This window comes from Eleutherodactylus coqui, chromosome 7 (assembly GCF_035609145.1).
Source record: "Eleutherodactylus coqui strain aEleCoq1 chromosome 7, aEleCoq1.hap1, whole genome shotgun sequence".
NCBI lineage: Eukaryota > Metazoa > Chordata > Amphibia > Anura > Eleutherodactylidae > Eleutherodactylus > Eleutherodactylus coqui.
The window spans coordinates 217,159,061-217,184,096 of record NC_089843.1 but is presented as its reverse complement, the minus strand read 5'-3'; the positions used below and the strand labels follow the sequence as shown (position 1 = coordinate 217,184,096).

The 25,036-nt window shown below is 43.1% G+C and overlaps 1 protein-coding gene across 7 annotated transcripts in view; it reads right to left on the bottom strand.

The window, feature by feature from the left end:
- ARHGAP24 (Rho GTPase activating protein 24) overlaps positions 1–25,036 on the bottom strand; it is a 534,686-nt gene that overhangs the window by 5,266 nt on the left and 504,384 nt on the right. For all 7 annotated transcript variants that reach the window (XM_066574360.1, XM_066574367.1, XM_066574365.1 and 4 more), the window contains 4 exons: positions 8,432–8,564; positions 7,456–7,529; positions 6,757–6,878; positions 912–1,986 (listed from right to left, as the gene is read on the bottom strand). In XM_066574360.1, coding sequence (XP_066430457.1) covers positions 912–1,986; positions 6,757–6,878; positions 7,456–7,529; positions 8,432–8,564 — 1,404 coding nt within the window. The remainder of the gene's footprint in view (positions 1–911; positions 1,987–6,756; positions 6,879–7,455; positions 7,530–8,431; positions 8,565–25,036) is intronic.

Genomic DNA, 25,036 nt, shown 5'->3' with positions numbered 1-25,036 from the left:
CATCTAGCTTAATTGGCTCCTGAATGGTGTTGTACTTCCATAACGACATAACCTTGCCATTAGTTTCAATAAAAGTTGTGTCACCTATGGACTTTTCCAGCTGTCGAATACACTAGATTTAGGCCTCATGTCCACGGGCAAAAGAAGAATTAAAATCCGCAGCGGATTTTAACTCTTCTGCCCGCGGATCCGCACCCCATAGGGATGCATTGACCACCCGCGGGTAGATAAATACCTGCGGATGGTCAATAAAAGTGATTTAAAAAAAAATGGAGCATGAAAAAATCTGGACCATGCTCCATTTTCGTGCGGGTCTCCCTCTATTGAAGCCTATGGAAGCCGTCCGGATCCGCGGGAGACAAAAATCGGAATTTACTCACCCGCTCCGGTTCTTCCCTTCGCCGCGGCTTCATCTTCTCTCCGTCGCAGCCGGATCTTTTTCTTCAGGCCGGCGCATGCGCGGGGCACGTCACCGACGTCATCCTGCGCATCCGCCGGGCCGAAGAAAGAAGTTCCGCGACGCAGAGAAGATGACGCCGCGGCGAAGGAAAGATCCGGAGCGGGCGGGAGGTAAGTTTATTTTTATTTTCAGCCCTCATGTCCGCGGGGCAGGAGGGACCCACTACGGATTCTCCATTGAGAATCCGTAGCGGGCCTGATTTTCCCCGTGGACATGAGGCCTTAAAGTCATAGTTTCAAGCCACTCGTTTAAGCCTTACTTTTTGAACATAAATATGAATGGAAAGAAGGAAAGAGAAAAGCAAAGAGGGGAAAGCAGATTGAATACTAGATTATTCCAAGTTGAATATGGCCGTTACCATATCTAGCATATTACTCATTTCTATACATATGACAGCATTTTTGGGGGATACTATTGCCTTACGAATGGGACACATCATAGTAAATAATACCTTTTTATTCTGGTCTCATACTCCATCTTTTGTTTCGACATTTCCTGCTTCAGGCTGGACACGAGGCTGTGCAGAGCGCTGTGATTGCTTGAGTTACTCACTACAAAAGTCTCACTGTTGTCACTGCTACTAGTAGCCCTGCTACTGCGACCCCCTGCGCTCCTCCTATCAAATTTGGTCTCAAAGTCCGCTGGGTTGTTAATATCCTCATTCACAGGCCCATCTAAAACCGGGTCTTCAAAATTCCCACCGTAAAAATCCTGCTCCGGACAAGTTGTTGTAGACGAGCGGCAAGAGTTGGAGTTCTCGGGAAGGGATATTTCGCATGATGATGTAGACCACGTCGCGCTGTCTATGCTTTGTTTGTCATCAGAGTTTACCATGGAGAACTGTTGCTGGACATTATCATACGTGGACAACCTGTGCTGCTGCACTGATTCACACGGGGAGTCCTTCTGTTTGTTATCTCTCAATGTGACGTACCCGTTGGGCAGCCAACTCGTGGTCCGACTGTTCAATGCGTTGCTCATTGTATCTGTACTGGACACTCCCATTTTGACTGCCCCATTTTGTACACTGTGCGTACCCATTTTTGTTCCCGAGCTCTTTAAAGAAGACGTTCTCCGGGCTTGTAAGGTACCGTTAGGTAATGAGTGATGCTTGTCATGCACTTCTACGGAGCTACTGAAGGACCCATTGGTGACAATTCCACTACCCTTATTAAAGGCTGGATTTTTTTTCACCATAAGTGGTGGGCTTCGGGTAACATCAAGTTTGTGAATACTATTCCTTGGGCTGTTGGATTTACTTCCTGGGAGTCCAGTGGGGGAACCGTTGTCAACACTGGACCTTTGTGGAGCATCAGCTTTGTCCCATGAACAACGTCTCACCGCTATATCCTTCGTGTTATTGTTCTCCTTGTTTTGAATTTGGCCTAAAATCATTTTCTTCTGTAATTCGTTATTGTTGTTGCTCAGCTCTTGTCCAATTTGATTTTGTGCATCTCCATCTTTGGGGAAAAGGGCTTCATGTTCACTTATCATCACTGCCATTAACTGCTGAACCACAACGGTACCTGCAAGAGGAGAGACAACTATTCTGATTACATAATACAATGAAAAGTATTCTGATTTACTTACAGAGTTATCAACAATCTCTCATTTGGCAATGGCATCCATTTTTGAAAATTTGATATCAGGAGGCATCCACTAGTCCCAAGCCACACAGCTTGCCACCTTTGAATTAGCTTCTCATTAACCAGTGATAATCCAACACACAACTAGTGGCATATTTATATTGGTCACACCGTAATGGGGGCTTGGTACCCGGACACTACTGAAGGGGTATTTTGGTTTATCATGGAATAGAATGGTAGAGTTGGAAGGGACCTCCAGGGTCATCGGGTCCAACCCCTGCTCAATGCAGGATTTACTAAATCATCCTAAACAGATATTTGCCCAGCCTTTGTTTGCACACTTCCATTGAAGGAAAACTCACCCGGGTTATGCAAAGTTGCAGTCATGTAAATGATAATAAATGTCATTAAAGTTTGCAGTGTGGTTCTGCTTTGGATTTTGTGTCTGTAGCTCTATACACCATCACCTTCTCCTGCACTTCAGAAGTGTTTATTCACAGGTTCCCATGGATACGTCCAGTAGACATTCAGCACTACCGGTCGGGCATGCTCAGTAGGAACGACCAGGGACTTGCTTTTTTTTTCTCTTCAGCTCTCAGGACCAGATTTCTGACCAATAGCAGGGCAGTGCTTACTGGGGAGGTGCACAGGGGTGAAGAGCAGGATACGGTGACTATCTTGGAAAATAGCAATGTTGGGGAAACAATAGTAATGGAAAACCGGATAAAAAGGTAATGGCTGCTCAATTTATACCTATAACCAGCCATGCATAAAGATAGCTGGATTTTTTTAAATTCACTTCACAACTGGAATACCCCGTAGTGCAATGTATTTGCACTATGAACGAGTCTTTTTTGCACATGTCTTGGCCTATTTTACTGTTCTTTTTCTGCCCTCAGGGCATGTTTTTGTGCACACGGCACACCCCAATTTTTTCCAGCAGAATTGTGCAGTGCTTCACGCTACCCCCTGCATATTGTGCATAAATGTCCCTTGGCTTCTATAGGGGCAAAGATAGAGCATGTGCTTTTTTTTATTTGCGTGCGCTAAAAGCACGCAAAATGTGGATGCATTGACATGGATTGCTTCTATTCTCTGCATATTGCATGCACAAACTGTGCACGTGCAAAAACGTGCACAAATATGCTCATGTGGAACCGCCATAAGCCGAATCATGGATCATTTGGCCTTATTCTCTTGAAGAGCAAGGAAATCACCTGTGAACAATTGCTGACTGGCGATTCAGAAGTCACGTCCTCCTAGACCCATTGGAACAAGTAGGAGGGAAGCAGTGACCGGGGTACTCTCTATCACTGTATTTATAGGCGTGCTGTGTGGCTTATACAATATATATATATGTATATACATAGGATCATAGACTGGTAGAGTTGGAAGGAACCTACAGGGTCATCGGGTCCAACCCCCTGCTCAGTGCAGGATTCACTAAATCATCCCAGACAGATATTTGTCCAGCTTTTGTTTGAACACTTCCATTGAAGGAGAACTCACCACCTCCTGTGGCAACCTGTTCCATTTATTGATCACTCTAGAATCATAGAATGGCAGAGTTGGAAGGGACCTACAGAGTCATCGGGTCCAACCCCCTGCTCAGTGCAGGATCACTAAATCATCCCAGACAGATATTTGTCCAGCTTTTGTTTGAACACTTCCATTGAAGGAGAACTCACACCTCCTGTGGCAACCTGTTCCACTCATTGATCACCCTCACTGTCAGAAAGTTTTTTCTAATATCTAATTTGTGTATACATAATATATATGCATAGTGCCTAATATATAATATATATGCATAGTGACTAAGCCTCACGGCACTGACTGGGGAACTGGTTTCCCATCTGCTCTTGGGGTTCCCCTTTTTTGTTTCACAGCTTTTTTCTAATATGCTTTTTGCAACAATTCTTCACAGGTTTCAATATTCCTGCTTGTACTGAATGAACGGGAACCTTCCTTGTTTTACTTGTAGAGGATGAAAATCTGCAGATCGGCTCATTACATTCACAGCACATTGATGAGAGCTGCGTCTTGTAACCGGAGCCGGACAAAGTCTCATCGGCAAGAAGCAAACAATGATTCAATAACTGGAAGCAGACATCCTGAAAAGGATGTAGAAGGAAAATATATAATAGTCTATAGTATATGCCATTATAACGGTGTACAATATATATATATATTTCAGCAGCTGCAGGCTGTCCTAGAGCTTCAAAGCTAATACATGATGTTCCCCCCAGGAATCTTAGTGATGTTCTTGATAGTAGCACATGTAGAACATACTGAATCATTTCACATAACCACAAAATGAAAGAAGTTTCTATTGTTTCCCCACATCATTACTTTCCAAGACGCCAATGCATCCCCACTGACATACGGCTTGAAACTATATTTCGCACAATTCCCCGCTCTGTACTTCCTTTCTGTGCGCTTCCCCACTCGGTGCTGCCCTACTATTGGTCAATAATTCAGCCCTGAGAGCTGTAGGGAAAAAAAGCCATTCCTGGTTGTTCTTACTAAGCAAGCCCAACCTGCAGTACTGAAATGTCTACTGGACGTATCCACGGCAACCTGTGAATAAACGCTTCTGAGGTGCAGGAGAAGGTGATGGTGTATAGAGCTACAGACACAAAATCCAAAGCAGAACCACAATGCAAACTTTAATGACATTTATTATCATTTACATGACAGCAAGTTTGCTTAACCCGAGAGTGATCAGTGAGTGGAACAGGTTGTCACGGGAGGTGGTGAGTTCCGACTGTAAGCAGAATGCCACTTTAAGGATCTGTGTTTAGATGGAGCTAGTATATGGTCTTCAGAATCACCAAACTGGCTGTTGTGATGAGAGGTATGACATGGAGATAAAATGGATGGTTTCATTAGAAATGTAAGACTTCCGCTCCGTAAACAATAATCATTCAGCGCAAACGCGGCCAACGATCGAACGACGAACAATAAATCGTTCGCTTTTCTTCATCTCATGCCAGCATGAAAATAATCGTTGGCTCACTGCTAATCACTGCACCGTTAGTCGTTCCCATTCACTGGTACAGTCTACTGAACGATCCTGTAATGGAGCATCCGTGTCGCCTGTTCCGTCTTCACAAGTATAAGTTTATTTTCAAAGTTTTCATGGAATGTTTTTAATAAAGGAACATCATGAATAAAAATCAGTTGAAGTCTCTTCTTGTTCTCGTCGTCTTTACATCGTAGACCGGGATCGACCATATGTATTCCATACCACCATAAACATCCAAGTTGTAGGATATATTCCCAGCACAGCAGGAGGAGAAGCAATAAACATGACAGAGATAGATTTTGGTCATTATTTTATATGGCAGAGAAGAAAATACAACTGAAATTTATGAGGACTCATCGCCCGGTTCTACGGTACAAACTTTATCAAGACTTATCAAATGAGCAAAAAACTAATTGCTGACAGTGTTCAATATTAAAGAAAAAGATATTGGAGAAAGGCTGAATCATTCCGATGTCCTCCAAGTCCCAACAACATTTTATTCATATAGGTATTGTTTTCAGTAAGAGAAACCAAGTAATCTTGTAGATATGATAGCTTTTAATGGCTAACAAAAATACATGATGTTACAGCGAGCTTTTGAACCTACTAAGGGTTCTTCAATCCTAAGTAGGTTGGAAAGCTCGCTTTAACATCATGTATTTTTGTTAGCCATTAAAAGCTATCATATCTACAAGATGACTTGGTTTCTCTTGCTGGGAACAATCACATTTTGCTCTACTGGCTAACATGGTATTAAACGTTTTTCATTTATATAGGGTATATGTGCTGTTAATGAGCATCTGTCACTAGGACTATTTGCTAATAGAAAGATGCTTCTGCACCCACTAAGTGACCCCTGTAGTGTTATTTGAGTTTTAGAGGCCATAAAACTTTAAAGCATGTTGTCCTAATTTAATATCCCCCCTTCCTCCCCGGTCCTATCGTATATGCTTTTTAAAGGGGTTGTACCAGGATTACAAGATATCCATGAAATAGGGGATAACTTGCTGATCAGTAGGGGTCTCACCTCTGACACCCACGACAATATGAAAAAAGGGGGTCCTATGTTCCTCTCTGCCTGTCATTGCAGGGTTGCTTCTCCCCCCGCATAGTGATGTCACAATGAATGGAGTGCTGGCCGAGCATGAGCACTTGGTTATCTCCATTGAAAGTGAATGGAGCATCAACATACTTGTGTGAGCAGTGTTCTATTCAGTCTTCACCTCACCGGGGGGACATAAAGTAAGTCCGGATTAACACCTGCATTGAAGGTTACCATCTGGCACAAAATACCGGAAGAAAAAGTCCTGCATGCGGCGCTTTTCATCTTGGTCAACTGCTGGGCAGCTGATTGGACACCTAACGGACTCCATTATAGCCAATGGGGTTTGTTTGGTGCTGTCGATTCTGTCGTAACAGGGACTCATTTGGCCAGGGGATTCCCCTTTTCTGCTCCCCAAACGGAGTAGGAAACCGGAACCCTGACGCAGATATGAAATCACCCCAACTGTGAAGTGAGGAGGATGGGGGACAAGAGATCCTATTCGCGAGATCAGTGGGGATGGATCTCAGCGGTGAGATAAAGGATAATTTGTAACCTCGGTACAACCCTTAATGATCACAATATCAAAGCTGTGCGAATATATTATGTTGATCGCATTGTAAAATGTACACATCCAACTTACCTTCCATTATAGTCATGGGATCCTCCACCTTAGGACGCAGAATGTTAGGACCGAACACTGTGGCAAGGTTCTGGACACTCATTTTATTTACCCCCGAATAGGACTGAACTTCATCCAGAAACCTAAAATATAAAGTAATTCAGAAGTGATGCTAGATGACATGTATACGAAGCCTTTCTGTGCACCCAGTGGAGGCAGGACAGACGCAGCATACAGCTTTTATGTCTGGTGGTCCCAGAAAGAAGTACAATCAGATAAACTGTCTCTGAGCAACATCAAAAAATGGAAGATCAAAAGTTTAAATTGCAGTTCCTGACGTCCGTTCCCCTCCATTCCCGGCACTGGGGGTCAGTGTCTGATCTGCAGGAGGCAGCTATAACTCTGATTACTTGATGTAGAACCTACAAAGCTCTACAGGTATTAAACCTTTCCAGTCCACTGTCTGACCTCTGAAGACATTATGATTTAAGGCTGTACAGCTCCGATGTTGGAAGACGTCCGTCGGGGTTCTCTTACTGTATATTGCCAGCCTCTCTGCTGTCGGAGCCTATCCAACGTGTCACCTCATGCAGTACTGGCTTTAGCCAGCAGATAGCGCCATTGTATAACAGCAGAAAAAGAGTAAGCCCCCTAGGAAAACCAGGATACAAATTGGACTGGAAAGGGTTAAGTAACTTTTGGTCAACGGAGAAATCTTACCTGCAGATGTACTTCAATAGGTTGTAATTTACGGTCGGAAGGCTTTTCACCTGCTTCACTAGTTCAGCCACTCCCTGCAACGTAAGAGAGGCATCGTTACTATCAAGGATATTCCCAGAAAGCTGGCATTGTGGGGTGTCATGGCTTCCGATGACTGTATGCGCAGAGTATAGAACCCATTGATGTCATTGCCTTCATTCTCATGAACGGTTTTTGCATGCGCACAAAAAATGCTTCTGCTTTCTCTTTCTGCGTATTGGGCAGCAAAGGCCACCATAGAAGTCTATGGGAGGTGCAAAAAGACATGCGCAAATGCGCACTACGCTGCACAATTCCATGAAGAGGAGAACACATTAGGCTAAATAGATTTTAAATCAGCGTGGGTAAGGGTGTTAGAACACAGCCCTGCGTGGGCAAAAAGCACAGTACAGTACTATTCAATTGCGCATATACTAATGTGAAGCCGCCATAATTGTGCATAATCTCTGCATCAATGATTCAAGAAATCCAACAATGACGCGCGATTATCTTTCTAGGACTAAAGGCCTATTTAGACAGGATGAATGTCGGGCAAACGATGCCCAACACTCTCCTTTCCATTGACTTAACATAGCGGCCGTTGAGTACTGAACAGCTGCTATGTACACGGAGCGATCAGCGTTCAGCTCATTGTCCATCGACTTCTATGGGGATCTTTGGTGCGCAGAAAGACGGTGCATGTTCTATTTTTTTTGAGAATGCAAAATATGAAAATGTGAATAAACCCACTGAAATCACTTCTATTCTCTGGGTATCGTGCCCGTGTGGAGCCGGTCTAAGGCTAGATTCACATGTGATGTATTTTTCCATAATGAATCTCGCCCAGCTTTTTGCTACAGTGTGACATGGTGGAGGATACAAAAAAGCGATTTTCCAGCATAAATAGGGTGAATTTGATGAACATGCCACCCCCCCCCTCCGTTCTCCGGCTATTTACCGATTCCTCCTCCTTGCTCAGCTGTTTTGCACATGAGAGGAAATCTTCATACTTTGAATATGGGATGACGGGCTCCGGCAGCTCCCGCAGGTACAGCTTCAGAAGGGAGGCCACGGTGTGGACATCTGTGTTACTGTAGATAACAGAAGAGAAGGACGGCGTTAGTCTTTACACAGAAGCATCAGTCTGCGAATCCTGTGCCCAGTGTCTGAGCGCTTCCATCCTCTAATACATCATTTCTGGATTACGCCTAAAAAACAACTTTTTTCATTTCCTCTTTGATTTGACATGAGGGTAAATGCAGACAATCCACATTTCTGCATGAGTTATTTGGCTATAAGTGTATCCCTAGTGAAAGATGAATGCTATGGAACATATCGCTGTGCTGTCATTGTCCCTAGTACCACTACTAGGGGTGACCAGCTGTCATATATAATGACCTCCAGACCATCAGTGGGGGCAGCAAAGAGTGGTGAGTGTCAAAGGCCATACATGTGATGGGTGCCGTAAGACCAAATGTCCTTCAGCCAAGTGCCTGGAAATGGTTCTGACAGAACAGGAACCTGTAACGATGGCGCCACCTGTCTCTGGATGGTGGACAATGAAATAGTTGGAGCTTCTCGTGCTTGTTGGGCAATCAGATGATCCTCTCTACTGGTGGTCTGTCGAGGGCATCTTGAGACCGGTCACCTTGTGTGCCCTCACACATCCACTGGTCCCAGCACCTCCTAACAGTCTGGTCAGACGCTCCTCTCTAATGGTGGTCTGTAGGGGGCGTCCTGAGCCCAGTCACCTTGTGTGCCCTCATGCATTCACTGGTCCCAACACCTCCTAACAGTCTGGTCAGATGCTCCTCTCTACTGGTGGTCTGTAGGGGGCGTCCTGAGCCCCATCACCTTGTGTGCCCCCGTCCACTGGTCCCAACACCTCCTAACAGTCTGGTCAGACGCTCCTCTCTAATGGTGGTCTGTAGGGGGCGTTCTGAGCCTGATTGCCTTGTGTGCCCTCATGCATTCACTGGTCCCAACACCTCCTAACAGTCTGGTCAGATGCTCCTCTCTACTGGTGGTCTGTAGAGGGCGTCCTGAGCCCCGTCACCTTGTGTGCCCCCCTCCACTGGTCCCAACACCTCCTAACAGTCTGGTCAGATGCTCCTCTCTACTGGTGGTCTGTAGGGGGCGTCCTGAGCCTGGTCACCTTGTGTGCCCTCACACATCTGGTCAGAATGTCCCAGGTGGTGGCAATTCATCATTACAACCATCCAGCTTCTCACATCTCAAGAATGCGCCCCTCTCAGACTCTGGTAATGGGGTAAAATCTCTTCTCTGCGTCGTAGAGGCGTCTAGTGGTCAACAAGCTCTACACAGGCGGAAGAAGAGGTCACTACACACAAGGAGCCTCCGAGAGCCTTTTATAGGCCAAGGAAGGGAACCACTTTTAGATCCTCAGGTGACAAGACTTTTAGATCCTCTTCACCATGCTTCACAGACACTCATTAATGTACCCCTATCCACCATGCTTCACTTCTGCCTGCAGACATTATTGTACCGCTCTCAGTCTGCTTCGAAATATTTGCCTGGGAGAGACATTGCTCATGTAGTATAACTATCTTGCAGCTTGTTGCTGCGCTCAGTCTTGCCATGGCATATGACCTGTGACATGAAACTGTCTTCCACAACCTCACCTTTGTAGCAGAGTTTTAAGCCTCCTACACAGCTGTTTGTGTTTCCGTTAATGACTGTGTTTCAGCCTACATATGAAAATGATGATCATTATCACCTGTTTGGTATAATTGGTTCATCATACACCTGACTATAATCCTACAAAATCACTGACTTTGTACAAGTGTACCCAGAAGAACTGATGCTGTTTTGAAGGAAAAGGGCGGTCACACCAAATATTGATGTGATTTAGATTTCTCTTTTTGTACAATTACTTTGCATTTTGTTAAATTGACAAAAATAAACAGTTCACCCTTCTGTTTTTGAAAGCATTCCTACTTTGCAGCATTTTTCCACACCTGCCTAAAACTTTTGCACAGTTCTGTATATTAGTATAGAGTGCAGCGATTGTCTGCAAAACCATGTGACCATTAACAATGAATAAACTATTTGTAAAGGTCAATTAGAAGCCGGTGAATGCCCGCTGGTCGACCCCGACTGGATTTATCCTAATGAAGATCCAAAGCTACTTAGGATGTATGTTTCATCATACTTGTAATGTCCATAACGGTACGGCTTCGGCTCTGTTCATCTCTGCGGTGGGGGCTCCGGCAAGATGAGAGGACCTGAGCAGACCCCGCTGCAGTCAATGGGGTCCATGTGTTGCTGGTTGGTTCTGTTGTAGAACTGCACTCTGAGGCCAGGGCGTTGCAGTTTCCTGCTCTCATAACGAAGCAGGTAAAATTGAATGCCCAACACAGAAGTGAAGAGAACCTCACATCTAACTGCTAGAGAAGACAGAAATTATAACATTCCATTTCCCTGCAAGTTGTAAAATGGGATTTTTTATGGACAGATCTGCAGTGTAATCGATTTGGCCTCTTGATGTCAGAGCATGTAAAAAATGTAATATTCCATGGCGAAATTTCTCATGGATAGACATAAAAAAACACCACATAAAAATGTTTAATAAGAGTGTCCATAAGTGATAGTGTCCCTCCAGGATGGTCACATGGTCACAGCAAAATAATTACTATCTATGTTGACATTAAAAATATCCTATCTATCTATCTATTTATCTATCTATCTATCTATCTCATATCTATTTATATATCAATCTATCTAATATCTATCTATCTATATCTCATATCTATTTATTTATCTATCTATCTATCTCATATCTATCTATCTCATATCTATCTATCTATATCTCATATCTATTTATTTATCTATCTATCTAATATCTATCTCATATCTATCTATCTATCTAATATCTATCTCATATCTATCACATATCTATCTATCTATCTCATATCTATCTCATATCTATCTACCTATCTATCTCATATCTATCTATCTATCTATCTATCTCATATCTATCTACCTATCTATCTATCTCATATCTATCTATCTATCTATCTATCTATCTATCTATCTATCTATCTATCTATCTCATATCTATCTATCTATCAACCTCATATCTATCTATCTTTTCTATCTATCTATCTCATATCTATTTATCTATCTATCTAATATCTATCTATCTATCTCTCATATCTATCTATCTATCTATCTATCTATTCTATCTATCTATCTATCTCATATCTATTTATTTATCTATCTATCTAATATCTATCTCATATCTATATATCTAATATCTATCTATCTATCTATCTATCTAATATCTATCTCATATCTATCTATCTATCTATCTATCTATCTATCTAACATCTATCTCATATCTATCTATCTATCTATCTAATATCTATCTCATATCTATCTATCTATCTATCTATCTAATATCTATCTCATATCTATCTATCTATCTATCTATCTATCTATCTATCTATCTAATATCTATCTCATATCTCTCTATCTATCTCATATCTATCTATCTATCTATCTATCTAATATCTATCTCATATCTATCTATCTATCTATCTATCTATCTATCTATCTATCTATCTATCTATCTATCTATCTATCTCATATCTATCTATCTATCTATCTATCTATCTAATAGCTATCTATCTATCTCACCATCCATCCATAGCGTAGCATCCATTGGGAGAGTTAAAATTCGATATATCATAAATTGCTGCACAAATCTGGAGTACACGACCTGCGTCCATTTCATTATGTGTTTTAGGCAATTTTTTATGTCTACTTTGCCAATTTTGAAAAATTCTGCGAAGTCCTAAAAATTACAACATGACTAAATATTTATGACATTTTAGGCACACATTATTGGTGCCATGTGTATGACAGCCATGAGTTAGAGTAGGGAAGAGCAATCTGTCTGACATGCCCAGCAAATTGCGTCAAATCTAATATGCAGTGTGTGCCATTGTGATAAATGTAGTGCAATTTATATCAGCTTCTCCAACTGGTACATTCATCCATCTGATGACACTCCGTGTAAATCTTCCCCACTGCTTTGCTTCTAAATCATCTAAAGGGTAAAACATGAGGCATAAGTAACTCCACCTAACCACCACTAGATGGCAGCATGTCACAGCAAATTATTATCCCATAGACCTCCCCAGAAACGTTGAGCAGGTACATTGTATCTGCACAAAAATGTATCTTATGATCTATGATTTATTGGCCTTTCTTCACTGATAATTCACTACAAGCAGCAGCAAAGACATACTTGACCAGATGCCAAAATATAGCGTTATAAGATCAGGTCACTAATACTATTCAAAGAAGGAAAGAATCCGATTATTGAGGATTGATGCTAAAACTAACAATATTATATTTTATGGTGCGGGTTAAACGTAAAATATCTGCATAGTATATATAACAGTCCTGGGCCTGAGAATATACTGTAATTTCACCTGCATCACCCCGTCTGCAAGTGGATAAAAGATTCCTGGCAGGTTTAAGGCGGCTGCTCCTCTTCACAATGTGAGCCGTCTATGGGAAAGCTTCTCAGAGTCTATTGCTTAGCTTCAAGATTCCCCCCCTTGCCCTCATGAAGTTTTAGGAAACATCAATTACTTTGCCACAGCTGGTCGCAGCGGCGGCACACTTAGCTTTTTTTGGAAGACTAGACATAAATGTTTATTAGGAATTAAAGGATCAGGAAGGTATCGTTTCTCCTTAGGGAGAGCACCTTGAAGATGTGAGGAGACTTAGAAGGCCATCCATGCTCCTCTGGGAAATATGCAAATAGAAAGATAGAACAATACCTCTGCAGCACCACCTATTGGCAGGCAGTATTCCTGCAAGTCAATGCCAGACCTTTTAATTAGCCTTGTAACAAAGACTGGGAATTATTAGCTGTGGTTGTTCCATCTTCCCATTTGGAATTAAAGTGACAGCAGACATCAAACCATAACATAAAATTTGGCCCATCACATGTAGTATATTTTTGTAACAGTAGGCAAACTTTGGCAACATGTAAAAATCCATTCATGTCTGCGTTGGAGGCAAGCCCTGCTACAGATCTGGCCTAAAATCAGGACAAAATTGCACAGCATGCTGCACTAGTCTATCCGGGAAAATGTTGCAAGGCAGGGTGCAAGCAAGAGCTCGATATAGTCAATAGGATCCATCTGGCATCATGCAGTTCTGCCATAAGACAGATCCGTTTCCTGCAGGAATTCTGTTTTCTTGGTCACATGATGGAACAAGAAAATGGAAATCAAAAAGACAGATGTGATCAGAGCCTTAATCGCTGCCTGAGACTTTATTATTGATGACTAATCCGCTGCTCAAGAACTCTGTTGTTCGCAGATCAGCTGTTTGCTGGACCTGCTGTCATTATGAATATGGACAGAAGCAGACAGCTCTGTCCATAGTGCAGTGGCCTGGTGTGGTAATGCAGGGACAGCTCCAACTGAAGCAGCTTCTGCCACAGCTCTCATAACTATTGATGCCTAGTGAAGAGCGATGGAATATTCAGTTAGTACCGTGTTTCCCCGAAAATAAGGCACTCCCTGAAAATAAGACACCCCCAAAATTTGCAAAAGTCCCAAATATAAGGCACCCCCCGATAGTAAGACATAGTAAAGTGTGCAGGCAAGTCAAGAGGCCTGTCCCCTGCTGCCATCCCCGTTGTCTCCTACCTCCAGATGTATAGGTAGATCTGCAGACAGTCTGCTCTTATCCTGTCCCTGCTGTGCTGTATGAGTGTGCTGTTGTGAGCTCCCCTTGCTGGCTGGAAAAGTCCATACTGTACGTTCTGTTCCTGCTGTACATGTCTGCTGTGATGAGCTCCCCCTGGTGGCCGGAAGCTGCAATACCATCCCTGCTTACAAGTGGTACAGGAACTTCTGTCTGCAGACAGGTACATTACTTTACAACCCTCATTTTTTTATGGCTCTGTGTGTGAGTCAGGCAACCTGTGTGTGATTCTTAAGGCTGGGTTCTCACAGAGCGTATTTCCAGCGGAAATCTCACGGTTTGGCCATAGCGATAAACAGCGAGATTTCTGCCGGGAAAGCGCTGCTTCAAAACCCACGGCACTCAGCCGCTTGTTTTGAAGCGACCTGGCTGCACGCTTTTCAGTTTCTGTGGCTGGTGAATCCGCACCACAACACCGGCTTCTCTCAGCTTTGCCGTGACAGATTTGCTGTCCCATGTGGACGAGATTTCTGAGAAATTTCGTCCACAAAGCTGGCCAACTGAGGGATTAGCGGCCACAGACAGATTTGCCGCAGAGAAATAAGACACCCCCTGAAAATAAGACGTAGCGCATATTTGGGAGCAAAAATTAATATAAGACATGTCTTATTTTCGGGGAAACAGGGTAGCAAGATTGGAATGGTTTTATCAAAACTATCGTTAATCAGGACAGTCGATTCCATTAAAGTCAATATGAGGAAAAATCTGGTTTACTGATTTATCCTTTAGAAGGACCTCAATGCAGCCAAAGCCCCCCAAAGTGCATAAAAATACAGCCAAACATCTGAGAAACACTGTGCTCCTCCCAAGAATTGGTAAAAATAGTGTACAGTGTTGTGGTGGTCACTCATAGCACAGGGATGTCACTGAAAACAAAAGAAGGCCCACACAGGGTCTCCTATATCAAAAATTTCACCAAGGAAGACATCAAGTTTGCTGCTTATTTTAAAAGCAATGGCAGACATTTTACAAGGACAAATTCTACCAGGTGAACAGAACAGCCGAACACGGACCTCCTCCAAGGAAAAGCAGTAGAGCTACCAAAAATTACGCTATGCAAGACAGCCGGTGTGCTGCTTGTTTTAAAAGCAATATCAAACATTTTCAGACAAATTCCAACAGTGGAACAGAACAGCCAAGCACGGTCCTTCTACTCATCCTCCTTCAAGGAAAAGCAGTAGAGTTAGCAAAAATGACACCGAGGGAGACAGATGGGGTGCTCCTTGATTTAAAAGCAATGTCATAAATTTTGCAAAGGACAAATTCTACCAGATGAACAGAACAGCTGAACACGGACCTTCTCCAAGGTAAAGCTGTAGAGCTATAGATGTTTCTTGGGCTTTAGAACATTTATGTTTTGGGAGAAGGAGGAGGAGGAAACATGGTGGAATCATGAGGAGAGCAGCAGCAGTTCCATAACCACAAGCTACAACAGCATCTTAATGGCAGAGTGTCCATCGCATGGAAACATGAGAGCTGTAGCACCATCTATATTGATATATTTTTTATTTTGGGGGGGAAGTAGGCGAAGGAAACATGGCGGAAGCAGGAAAAGGAGATCAACACCACCACCATCACCAACAACTTGAGGGTAGGCCAGGGCATTACATATCCATAACAGCACACTGGGTCAATGCCTTGCAGGTGGGGCATGAAGCCAAATGTGGTGGTTCACGTTTCGTGGTACCTCAAAGAGTTGTGGGACATTCATCCATGTCTATCCTTTCCTTACCCCCTCCTCTTCCTGTTCTTCCTCCACTTCTTTTTACCACCTTATAACACCCTCCACATCGACTCAGATATCTGTAAGTGACAAAACCCAGCCTCCATACAGCACGCAAAAGGTAAATGCCAAGATGCTGTCCTAAAACTCATATGTCTAAGGAAGCGCAGCCACACGGCCGAAGAGCTGTTGATGGGTCTTCAGAACCAGGCTGATATGAGGCTGACCCCTCACAATCTGAAGTCAGGTCGTCTTTGACAATGGGGCCAACCTGCTGGCATTCCTTCACTTTGGGAATCTCACACACATAACTTCTCTAGCCCATGTGATGAACCAGGTAGTGTGCCCTGGTTACGGATTGGCTGCATGCTGAACTCTGTACTAGGCATTATGGGAAATTCAATTTTCCCACAATTTTTGACAAAACTCGGATCACGCACACCCGATTCGATTTAGTAAAAATAGGGTCGATTTTATTACCCAACTGATCAATAGAGCAACACTACTGATGGCCTATTTCTGAGGAGAGGTCATCAATGGTACAGTCTCGAAGAACCCCTTTAACTGAACTTTATAGTCAGCTGTTTTTACTGTTTTACGGGATTATATATGTGAAATGTTTAAATGCCTCAAGATGTTCCAGTAGAATGAGAGAAATAAAACACATTTGTGTCCTATTACTGTAGGAGGAAGGTTTAAGTCTGCAGAATTACACTGCACTCCCACATTTAATTTGTGAAAATCCTTAATAAGACACCAATTAGCCTGATTTACAGATACCAAGATCTGCTGAGCTAGAAGCTTCATAATGCGCAGAACATGAGCTATTTGCTAAACCATGTGCACAAATGAGGGACATTGTCTGAAGGTTCAGTATGTAGGCACTGATTGAATAAGGCAGTGATTAGTTTTGCAGAATTGAATCTATTTGCTATCTAACTTTCATGACTATCTATCTCCTATCTATAGAATCTCATATCTACCGCATCTCATGTCTATCTATCTATCTATCTATCTATCTATCTATCTATCTATCTATCTATCTATCTATCTATCTATCTATCTATCTATCTATCTATCTATCTATCTATCTATCTATCTATCTATCTATCCATCTATAGTACCCCAGAGTTGGGGTCCCACAGCACTGCTACAGCCACTGTCATGTAAATTGTGTGTATATATCTTTAAATATGTAAAATGTGTATATATGACTTTAAATCTGTTAATGAGATGTGTCTATGCCACTTAACCCTGCATGACTTTGCAGAATACACTCTAACCTGCTCTAACACCTTGACAAAGACCCTCTCTGGGTAGAAACGTTGCACATTTTTTATTGCAGAGGAATAAAAAATCTTGGATTTGATATTGCACCTACTGATTGCTGCCCTCATCTTTGTACATTGGACTGTACTTGGACTATTGGTTCATCATCCCTTGGGCTTAGCATAATTGCCTTGCTCATTGTAGCTAACAAGGTTTGTGCTGCGGAGGACCTGGTTTCTGATACTGCTCTAACACCTGTCAGTCACCCCTAGCTAGAACTGGGATTGTATAGAGAGATTTCCCCTAGCTTGGGATTGGTGAAGAGGAAAGGTGTAAAAGGTGGAGAGAGGGCGGGGTTAGTCAGTCCAGTCCAGGGGAGCCTGAGATAGAGACCGAGGAGAAGGAGAAAGCCTCTGAGAGTCATCATGTGTTTATGCCACCTAACCCTGCATGACTTTGCAGAATTCACCCTAACCTGCTCTAATACCTTGACAAAGACCCTCTCTGGGTCGAAGCATTGCACATTTATTATTGCAGAGGGAAACAAATCTTGTATTTGATATTGCACCTACTGATTACTGCCCTCATCTTTATACATTGGACTGTACTGGGACTATTGGTTCATCATCCCTTGGGCTTTGCATAATTGCCTCGCTCATTGTAGCTAACAAGGTTTGTGCTGCTAAGGACCAGCTTTCTGATACTGCTCTAACACCTGTCAGTCACCCCTAGCTAGAACTGGGATTGTATAGAGAGGTTTCCTCTAGCTTGGGATTGGTAGAGAGGAAAGGTGTAAAAGGTGGAATGAGGGTTGGGTTAGTCAGTCTAGTCCAGGGGAGCCTGAGATAGAGACCAGGGTGAAGGAGACAGCCTCTGAGAGTCATCGCAGAACCAGTGTGGTGGGAAGCAACATCTAAGTGTGAGTACGAAATCAAGTTATGCTGGATAGTTAGTAGAGGAGAGAGAAGGAGAGAAAGAAAGGGGAAGACAGAGAAAGTAAAAAAAAACAATTCAGGAATCAATGTGTCAATACAATAGTCAAAGCCAGGGAGAAAAAGCTGGGCATTTACAAATGTAATGTCTTGTAACAGTCCCCTGAGAAGAACAAAGTTCAAAAGTAATCAAAGTCTAGACATGTGTGCTGAATTCATCAATGTCTGCAAGCGTAATCTCATTTCATCATCTCAATTTAATGCAATATGACTGAAACGTCAAGTACTCTCTCTCCCTGTAATAAAGAATTAAATTGTTTTCATCATCTAAAGTCTGTGACCTGGAGTCTCTTCCCATCATCAACATACTGCACTGAGGTACCACACTAACGCTCTAGGAGCAAGGACTACTACCCTCATTATTGTTAGTTTATCCATATTTTTTACATCTATTATTTTTGTCCGGAATAGGCCCCTACCCATATACAGACTGGCGTCACGATAAAAACTAACATCTTCCCCTACCTGACTCCACGGGCAGCAGGCCATAAAAGCCGCCTATTTTATTTGCTTTTATTATGTGGCTTACCGGCCCAGATCACGATTTTCCACATTTTAGGGGAGCAGCAGAGCCATCGTTGACAATAATCTTATTCCCCGCTGCTTTACCTTTATCGTCGGTCTGCGCTCGGTCTAGCTCATTCCATATCTATTAGAGATGAGCGAGCATACTCGCTAAGGACAATTACTCGATCGAGTATTGTCCTTAGCGAGTATCTCCCTGCTCAGAAGAAAAGGTTCGGCTGCCGGCGTGGGTGACAGGTGAGTTGCGGCCATGAGCACGGGGAAGCGGGGGGGAGAGAGGGAGAGAGAGATCTCCCCTCCGTTCTTCCCCGCTCTCCCCCGCCGCTCCCCGCCCACAGCCGAATCTTTGCTCCCAAGCGGGCAGGTACTCGCTAAGGGCAATGCTCGATCAAGTAATTGTCCTTAGCGAGTATGCTCGCTCATCTCTAATATCTATCTATCTTTCTATCTATCTCCTATCTATCTATCTATCTATCTATCTCATATCCATCCATCCATCTAACCTAATATATAATTACTAATATGATGGTATCTCTGGTAAGAACAAGAGACTCTGCTTTTTTTACATGCAAGAGCATTGAGGCCATGTTGCATTGTACTGGATGCCCCTATATTCTGGCCACCGTCGTCTCGTATTGTCAGCTGACATCAATATTCTCCAGTATTTTTCCTTCTGTAAAAGGCTTGTTTGTTGCACAAAAGATCTGGAAAAAAACAGTTCTTTAAATTAACAAAAATTCTGGCAAAACTAATAATAAAAAATATGCCTCTGATCCCCAGCAAGTGGCAGCCGTAGGCCGGTATGTTGGCGTTTACCTCCCTGTCAACGTAGCAGCTATTTGGTCTTACATGGTAGATGTTACTGCAAGATTGCGTCCACTGATAGCTTTTTCTTGCAGTATGTTTTTTGATGCTTTTCTATTCCTTTCTATGGGGTCCGGCTTCCACTAGCTTCCAATCAGTTTGCCCCATAGAAATGAATAGGAGCTGTCGATTTATCCATCATGATAAGCTGTTTTCATAAAAACCTACTGCAAGAAGACATCGACTAATATGTACGACGTGCTCTGGAGCCCCAAGAGAGACTTTACTAGACCTACAGATGGGTCAAATTTTAGGTTGACTGTGATAGCACGGCGCAGAAAGTTCTTATCCCTAATGCGTCACCACTCATGTTAACACGAGTCACTTCTGTACCTTGGCTGAGTTGTGTACCATATGGCTTGAGCATTACATAAGGTAGTCCCCTCTAAATGGTCCTCAGAACTAGCACTATTAATAACTAAAGGTGAGATAAGCTAGCAATAGACTTCAACAGCCCCCCCTAGCACAAACAGCCCCTAATCAGTGTGCAGTAGGTTGCTGACTTGGCTAGAGAGAGGCCTATGACATGGACTAGGAAGGGTGTTTCCCAAAGAAGTATGCATTGCATACTGATGAGAGGCAGAAACCCAATGAATTCCCAGTCATTGTTACAAGGCTTTTTAAAAGGTCTGATATTGACTTGCAGGAATGCTGCCTTCCAATAGATGGCGCCTTAGAGGTATTATTCCATCTCCCATTTGCATAAATTTCCCAGAGGAGCATGCATGGCCTTATAAGTCTCCTTAATTGTTACTCTCCCTAAGGAAGAACCATACCGTTTATGACCTGAGATAAATAAACACACTGGAGCCAATTTATGAAACCCCAGACACAGAATTCAGGCGATCAAAAGTCTAAATTCTGGTGCATCCACCAAAAGTACAACTTTTTGGGCATTTATACCACACAACACCCCACCGGTGTTTCAAAAGTGAGCAGGGTCCAGCTTTAGGGTATATGGCTTTGCAACATGACCCATCACATTTACTATAATCTACAGTATGCCAGAAACTGGCTGAGATTATAGTAAAGATCTATCCAGTTTTGAGCTGGCGGAGGTTTAAATTTAGCGCTGCTTAATATACTTGTTGATCATAGCTAGGTGAGCACTTTACTTACAGCAGCATAGGAACCTCGGGTCTATGTAAATACTGTAGGCCCCACGTTCCTGTAAGGTTATAATTCTACAGAGTCATTGCAAATGTAAATAACTATGTCATCCGGGATTCAGCTTTTCCAGTATGTAACAGTCCCCAAGCTATAATACTTCGATACTTTCCGTTGTGGTTCTAATTACCGTAGCATCTTGTTTTTATTACTTTTATGCCATTTAATTATTCTGATTGCTCCTTCATAGTGGGATCTGTACACATTGGGGCTGATTGACTAATACTGTCTGATAGTTAGAAAGTGCACACTTAGACTAGACAGTCTATAAACATGCCAGATATATCACAGTGACTGTTGGATGATAAATCTGGCGTATCTTTACACCAGGCCTGTACAACTCGGCAGTAGGTCGGGGCCAAAGTTAAAATTGGCTAACCTCTTTGGGCTCATTCCCTCAAGCCTAAGCGCATTTCGGTCACGCAAATATGCCACATATTTGTGCAACCAATGGAACGGTGCATAGATGTGCAGGCTTTATGTGTATTCACTGTGTACCTGCGCTGACCCATTCACTGCAATGGCCTATTGTGGTGTGTAATATGCATCAAAATAATTCATGCCATGTATTGTTGGTTTTTTCACTTTTATTACCTTTTATTTTTTTAAGAATTAGTAAAAAAAAATTTTTTTCCTCATTTTTACGTTTTTTTTTTTCCCCGTAAGGAATTTGATCTAGTGATCGTTTGATTACTCCTGCGGTATAATGTAGTACCATAGTATTACATTATACTACGATCCTACAAGCAGTCTATCAAGCCATGACACAGGCATAGCTTCATAGGCAATTTACAATGAGAACCCTGGGATCACTCAGAAGGATCCCGGCTGCCATGGCAACCGAATGGCAACCTGCAATCTCATCAAAGGGGTGAGAGAGCCTGTTCGAGACCCACAAATTTGGATTGAGGCATTTAAATGCTGCTGTCAGAATTTAAACAGTTAACAGCCGTGATCAGACGAGCACTGATTGTGACTGTTGCGGGTGGGTGTCAGCTTTACAAAACAGCCGTCACCTGACATATGAATGGCCAGTTAAAAAATAATTGCCAGTTGTGAGCTGGCTGGGCAGCAACCCAACAAGCATTCCATTGTAATTCTATTCTGATGGCATCGCAGGCAGCCACTGCTGTAATCAGAGTGTTTGCAGGTCACTATTATGGGAGTCACTGTTACTACTGGGGCCACTAATGGGCGTCACTATTACTATGGGGTCCTATAATTGGGGCACTATTACTACTGGTGCCACTAACAGGGTCACTATTACTACTACAGCCACTATAGGGGACACTATTACTACTGGTACCACTAACAAGGTTATTATAATTATTGGGACCACTAACAGGGCATTATTACCACTGGTGCCACTAACGGAGTATTTTTGGGGCTACTATGGGGGGCACTATTACTGCTGAGGACACTAAAGAGTGCACTATTACTACTGCGGCCACTAATGGGGTCAGTATTACTATTTGGACCATTATTAATCTACCACTTCAGACAAGTCTCAGTGGTGTAAATATGTGTTGGGTATCTTGTGGATTGATGCTTTCAATGCCTGTAAAATTAGTGTTTTTTTTTTTTGGGGGGGGGGGGGGGGAGAGAACCATTTTGCCTCAGGCAGCAGAAAGGCTTAGAGCACCCTTCTTGCTCCACTCCTCAGATTGTCACCTGGTAACTGTTTTGCTTTGGTTTCTGACTCCTGGACCATCTGAGGACTACATCTAGGTCTCATCCATCAGCTTGTCACATCCTGACTGCTTCTCCAGTGATGACACTTGGCTACATTTCTCACTATGCTTCTGTTCCATCTGTGCAACTGCCACCAATTAGTGCACATTCTGGGGACCACGACCTGAAAATCGGACTAAAAAAGTCCACACCTAATCACAGGGGATAAGTGAGAAGAACGAGGAGATTCCTTACACTCCGCACCCTAGTCTAGCCAGTGCTGAATCAATCACAGCTTGAGAAACCACTCTTCTGGTAAGAGACGTGACCCAGCTAGTTGTTGGGAGAAGTTGCCACTGAACATGAGTTGTCCAAGGTGGACAACCTCTGTAAAAGACAACATGTTCTATTCAACATTGGATGAGTCTACTACTTAAAGGGGCTAACCAGCTTTTAAAAATGAATAACCTATCCTACGGATAGACTATTAATATTTGATTAGTGGGGGTCCACCTTGCAGGACCTCTGGTAATCAGTTGATTGAAGGGGTCACGGTCTATGCAGCCTATTCAGTTTTTACATCAGTGCACTATTGGGTCAGTGCTCAGAATGCCGTATTTTTTATAAAGCTACCGTTTTGAGTACTACAGGCTTCTGCCTTTGAAGTGAATATGACACTTCTGTACTACTAGAAAAATCTGCTCTAAATATGATGCTCTGAGCACTAACAGGAGCGTGCAGAGATTTAAACATTGAAGAAGCTGCAATGCTCACCTGAGTGCTGTGGCCCCTTCAAAAAGTTGATTGGTGGGGTACCAAGCAGCAGACACCCACTGATTAAATGTTGATCGCCTATGCCGCTGAGGTGGCTCTGAACTCCTCGTCATGGGCCCCTCAAAAGAAGAGGGTCATCAAGAGTCTGAGAACCGGCCTCTGGTGTCACCAACCTCCCATCAGCCAAGGGACCATCGCGGCTTGCACGGTCTCCCCTTGCCCGTGACATGACGTTCCCCGATCTCCATTCTCCACTCCATTCCAAGGGTCTTCCTCATGGGGAAGTTGGGTCTTGCAAGAGGGCGTGTGGCATAACAGGCCACCCGCCGACTCACAGAGGGCTTCACTGCCAGATTAGGACTCTTGGTTGCCATCTGCCCGTTGGAGAGGAGGGGAGGGTCATCAGGAGCCGGAGGACTGGCCAGGTATCCAAAAGGAGGACCAAGCAGCGGGCACGCACTAATCAGATATTGATGACCTCTCCTGAAGATAGGCCATCAATCTTTAAAGGCTGGATAACCCCTTTAAACAGAACTACACAAAGAAGTATAAAGCTTGCATAAAACGTCCTTCACTGAACTTATTCTTCTTATGAAGATTATAAACCAACAGCTGTTGGCGGTCCAGCTTGATGTCATCGTGATACTTGATGGAATTGGACACATCCTGTGTATGCAGATAGAACACTTGATTATTTACCCAACTAGTAGGTTTATTGACAATTATTCATTGTCACTTCTTGGCTCTTTCCAATGACTTTTTTTCCCCCATATATTGGATTAAGTCAGTCAACCGTAAGTGACTAGATAAGAATAAACTCATCCTGTTGTAACTTGATAATGCATCTGGACTCATAATGTTATTGGCAGGGCCAACAAAGCCTCGCGTTACAATGCTATTCTTCCCGGTGTTGGTTATAAACAGAATGTGTTAGTCACAGTATAAAGAGCCGTGGGTTTCAAATAAAAGGACAGCTTCTGCTTTGTTTGTGTAGAACAGCCCAATATCACGACAACAGCAGAAGTCAAGATCTGCCTTTTAATGACTATACACATAATGGAAAGGAAGACCATCTGTCTGTGTCAACATTTTAATTTTGGTACTAATTAAAATGTGGTATGGGAGCAGCTTCCCAATTTCTCCCTCATTGTCAGGCATGTCTTTATTAGTGTTGACGGCTGCAGGGGCACGTACACACTGAAAGCAACAGGTTACAAAGTAACGGAGAATGAATGGCACTAATGTTACTTTTCCATAAAGCAGAATTCTCAGACTGCTGCCAAATAAAAGAAACATCTTTTATACTGGGGATCCTGTTCAACCTCTAATGCACATGGAATCAAGCTGTTCTTATGCACACGGGACCGGAATAGTTGGCACGCACAGCACCATCGTTCTTGTATACTTGTGAATGGGCAATGTTAACCCTTTGCAATCCAATTTTGGATTCAGAGTTTCCTAGGGGGCGCTCTCTTTCTGTCATTATACAATGGCGCCATCTGCTGGCTAGAGCCAGTACTGCGGTATGTGACATGCTGGAGAGGCCCCCTGACAACACAGCGGCCAGTAATCTACAGTTAGAATACACTGCCGGATGTCTTACAACATCGAAACTGTACATCCTTCAATCAGAATGTCTTTAGACGTCAGACAGTGGATTGGAAAGGGTTAAAATGAGCATCTACTCAGCGGTTTGCTCAGTGATAGACGTTGGACCTCTTCTGGCAAGCTTTTCTCTGAAGCAGGCATTGTCTAAACTGAACAATCCCTTTAAAACAGTTATGTAAAGTTTCAATACAGTGTAGTCAGTCTTATGAGGTCTCAAGTA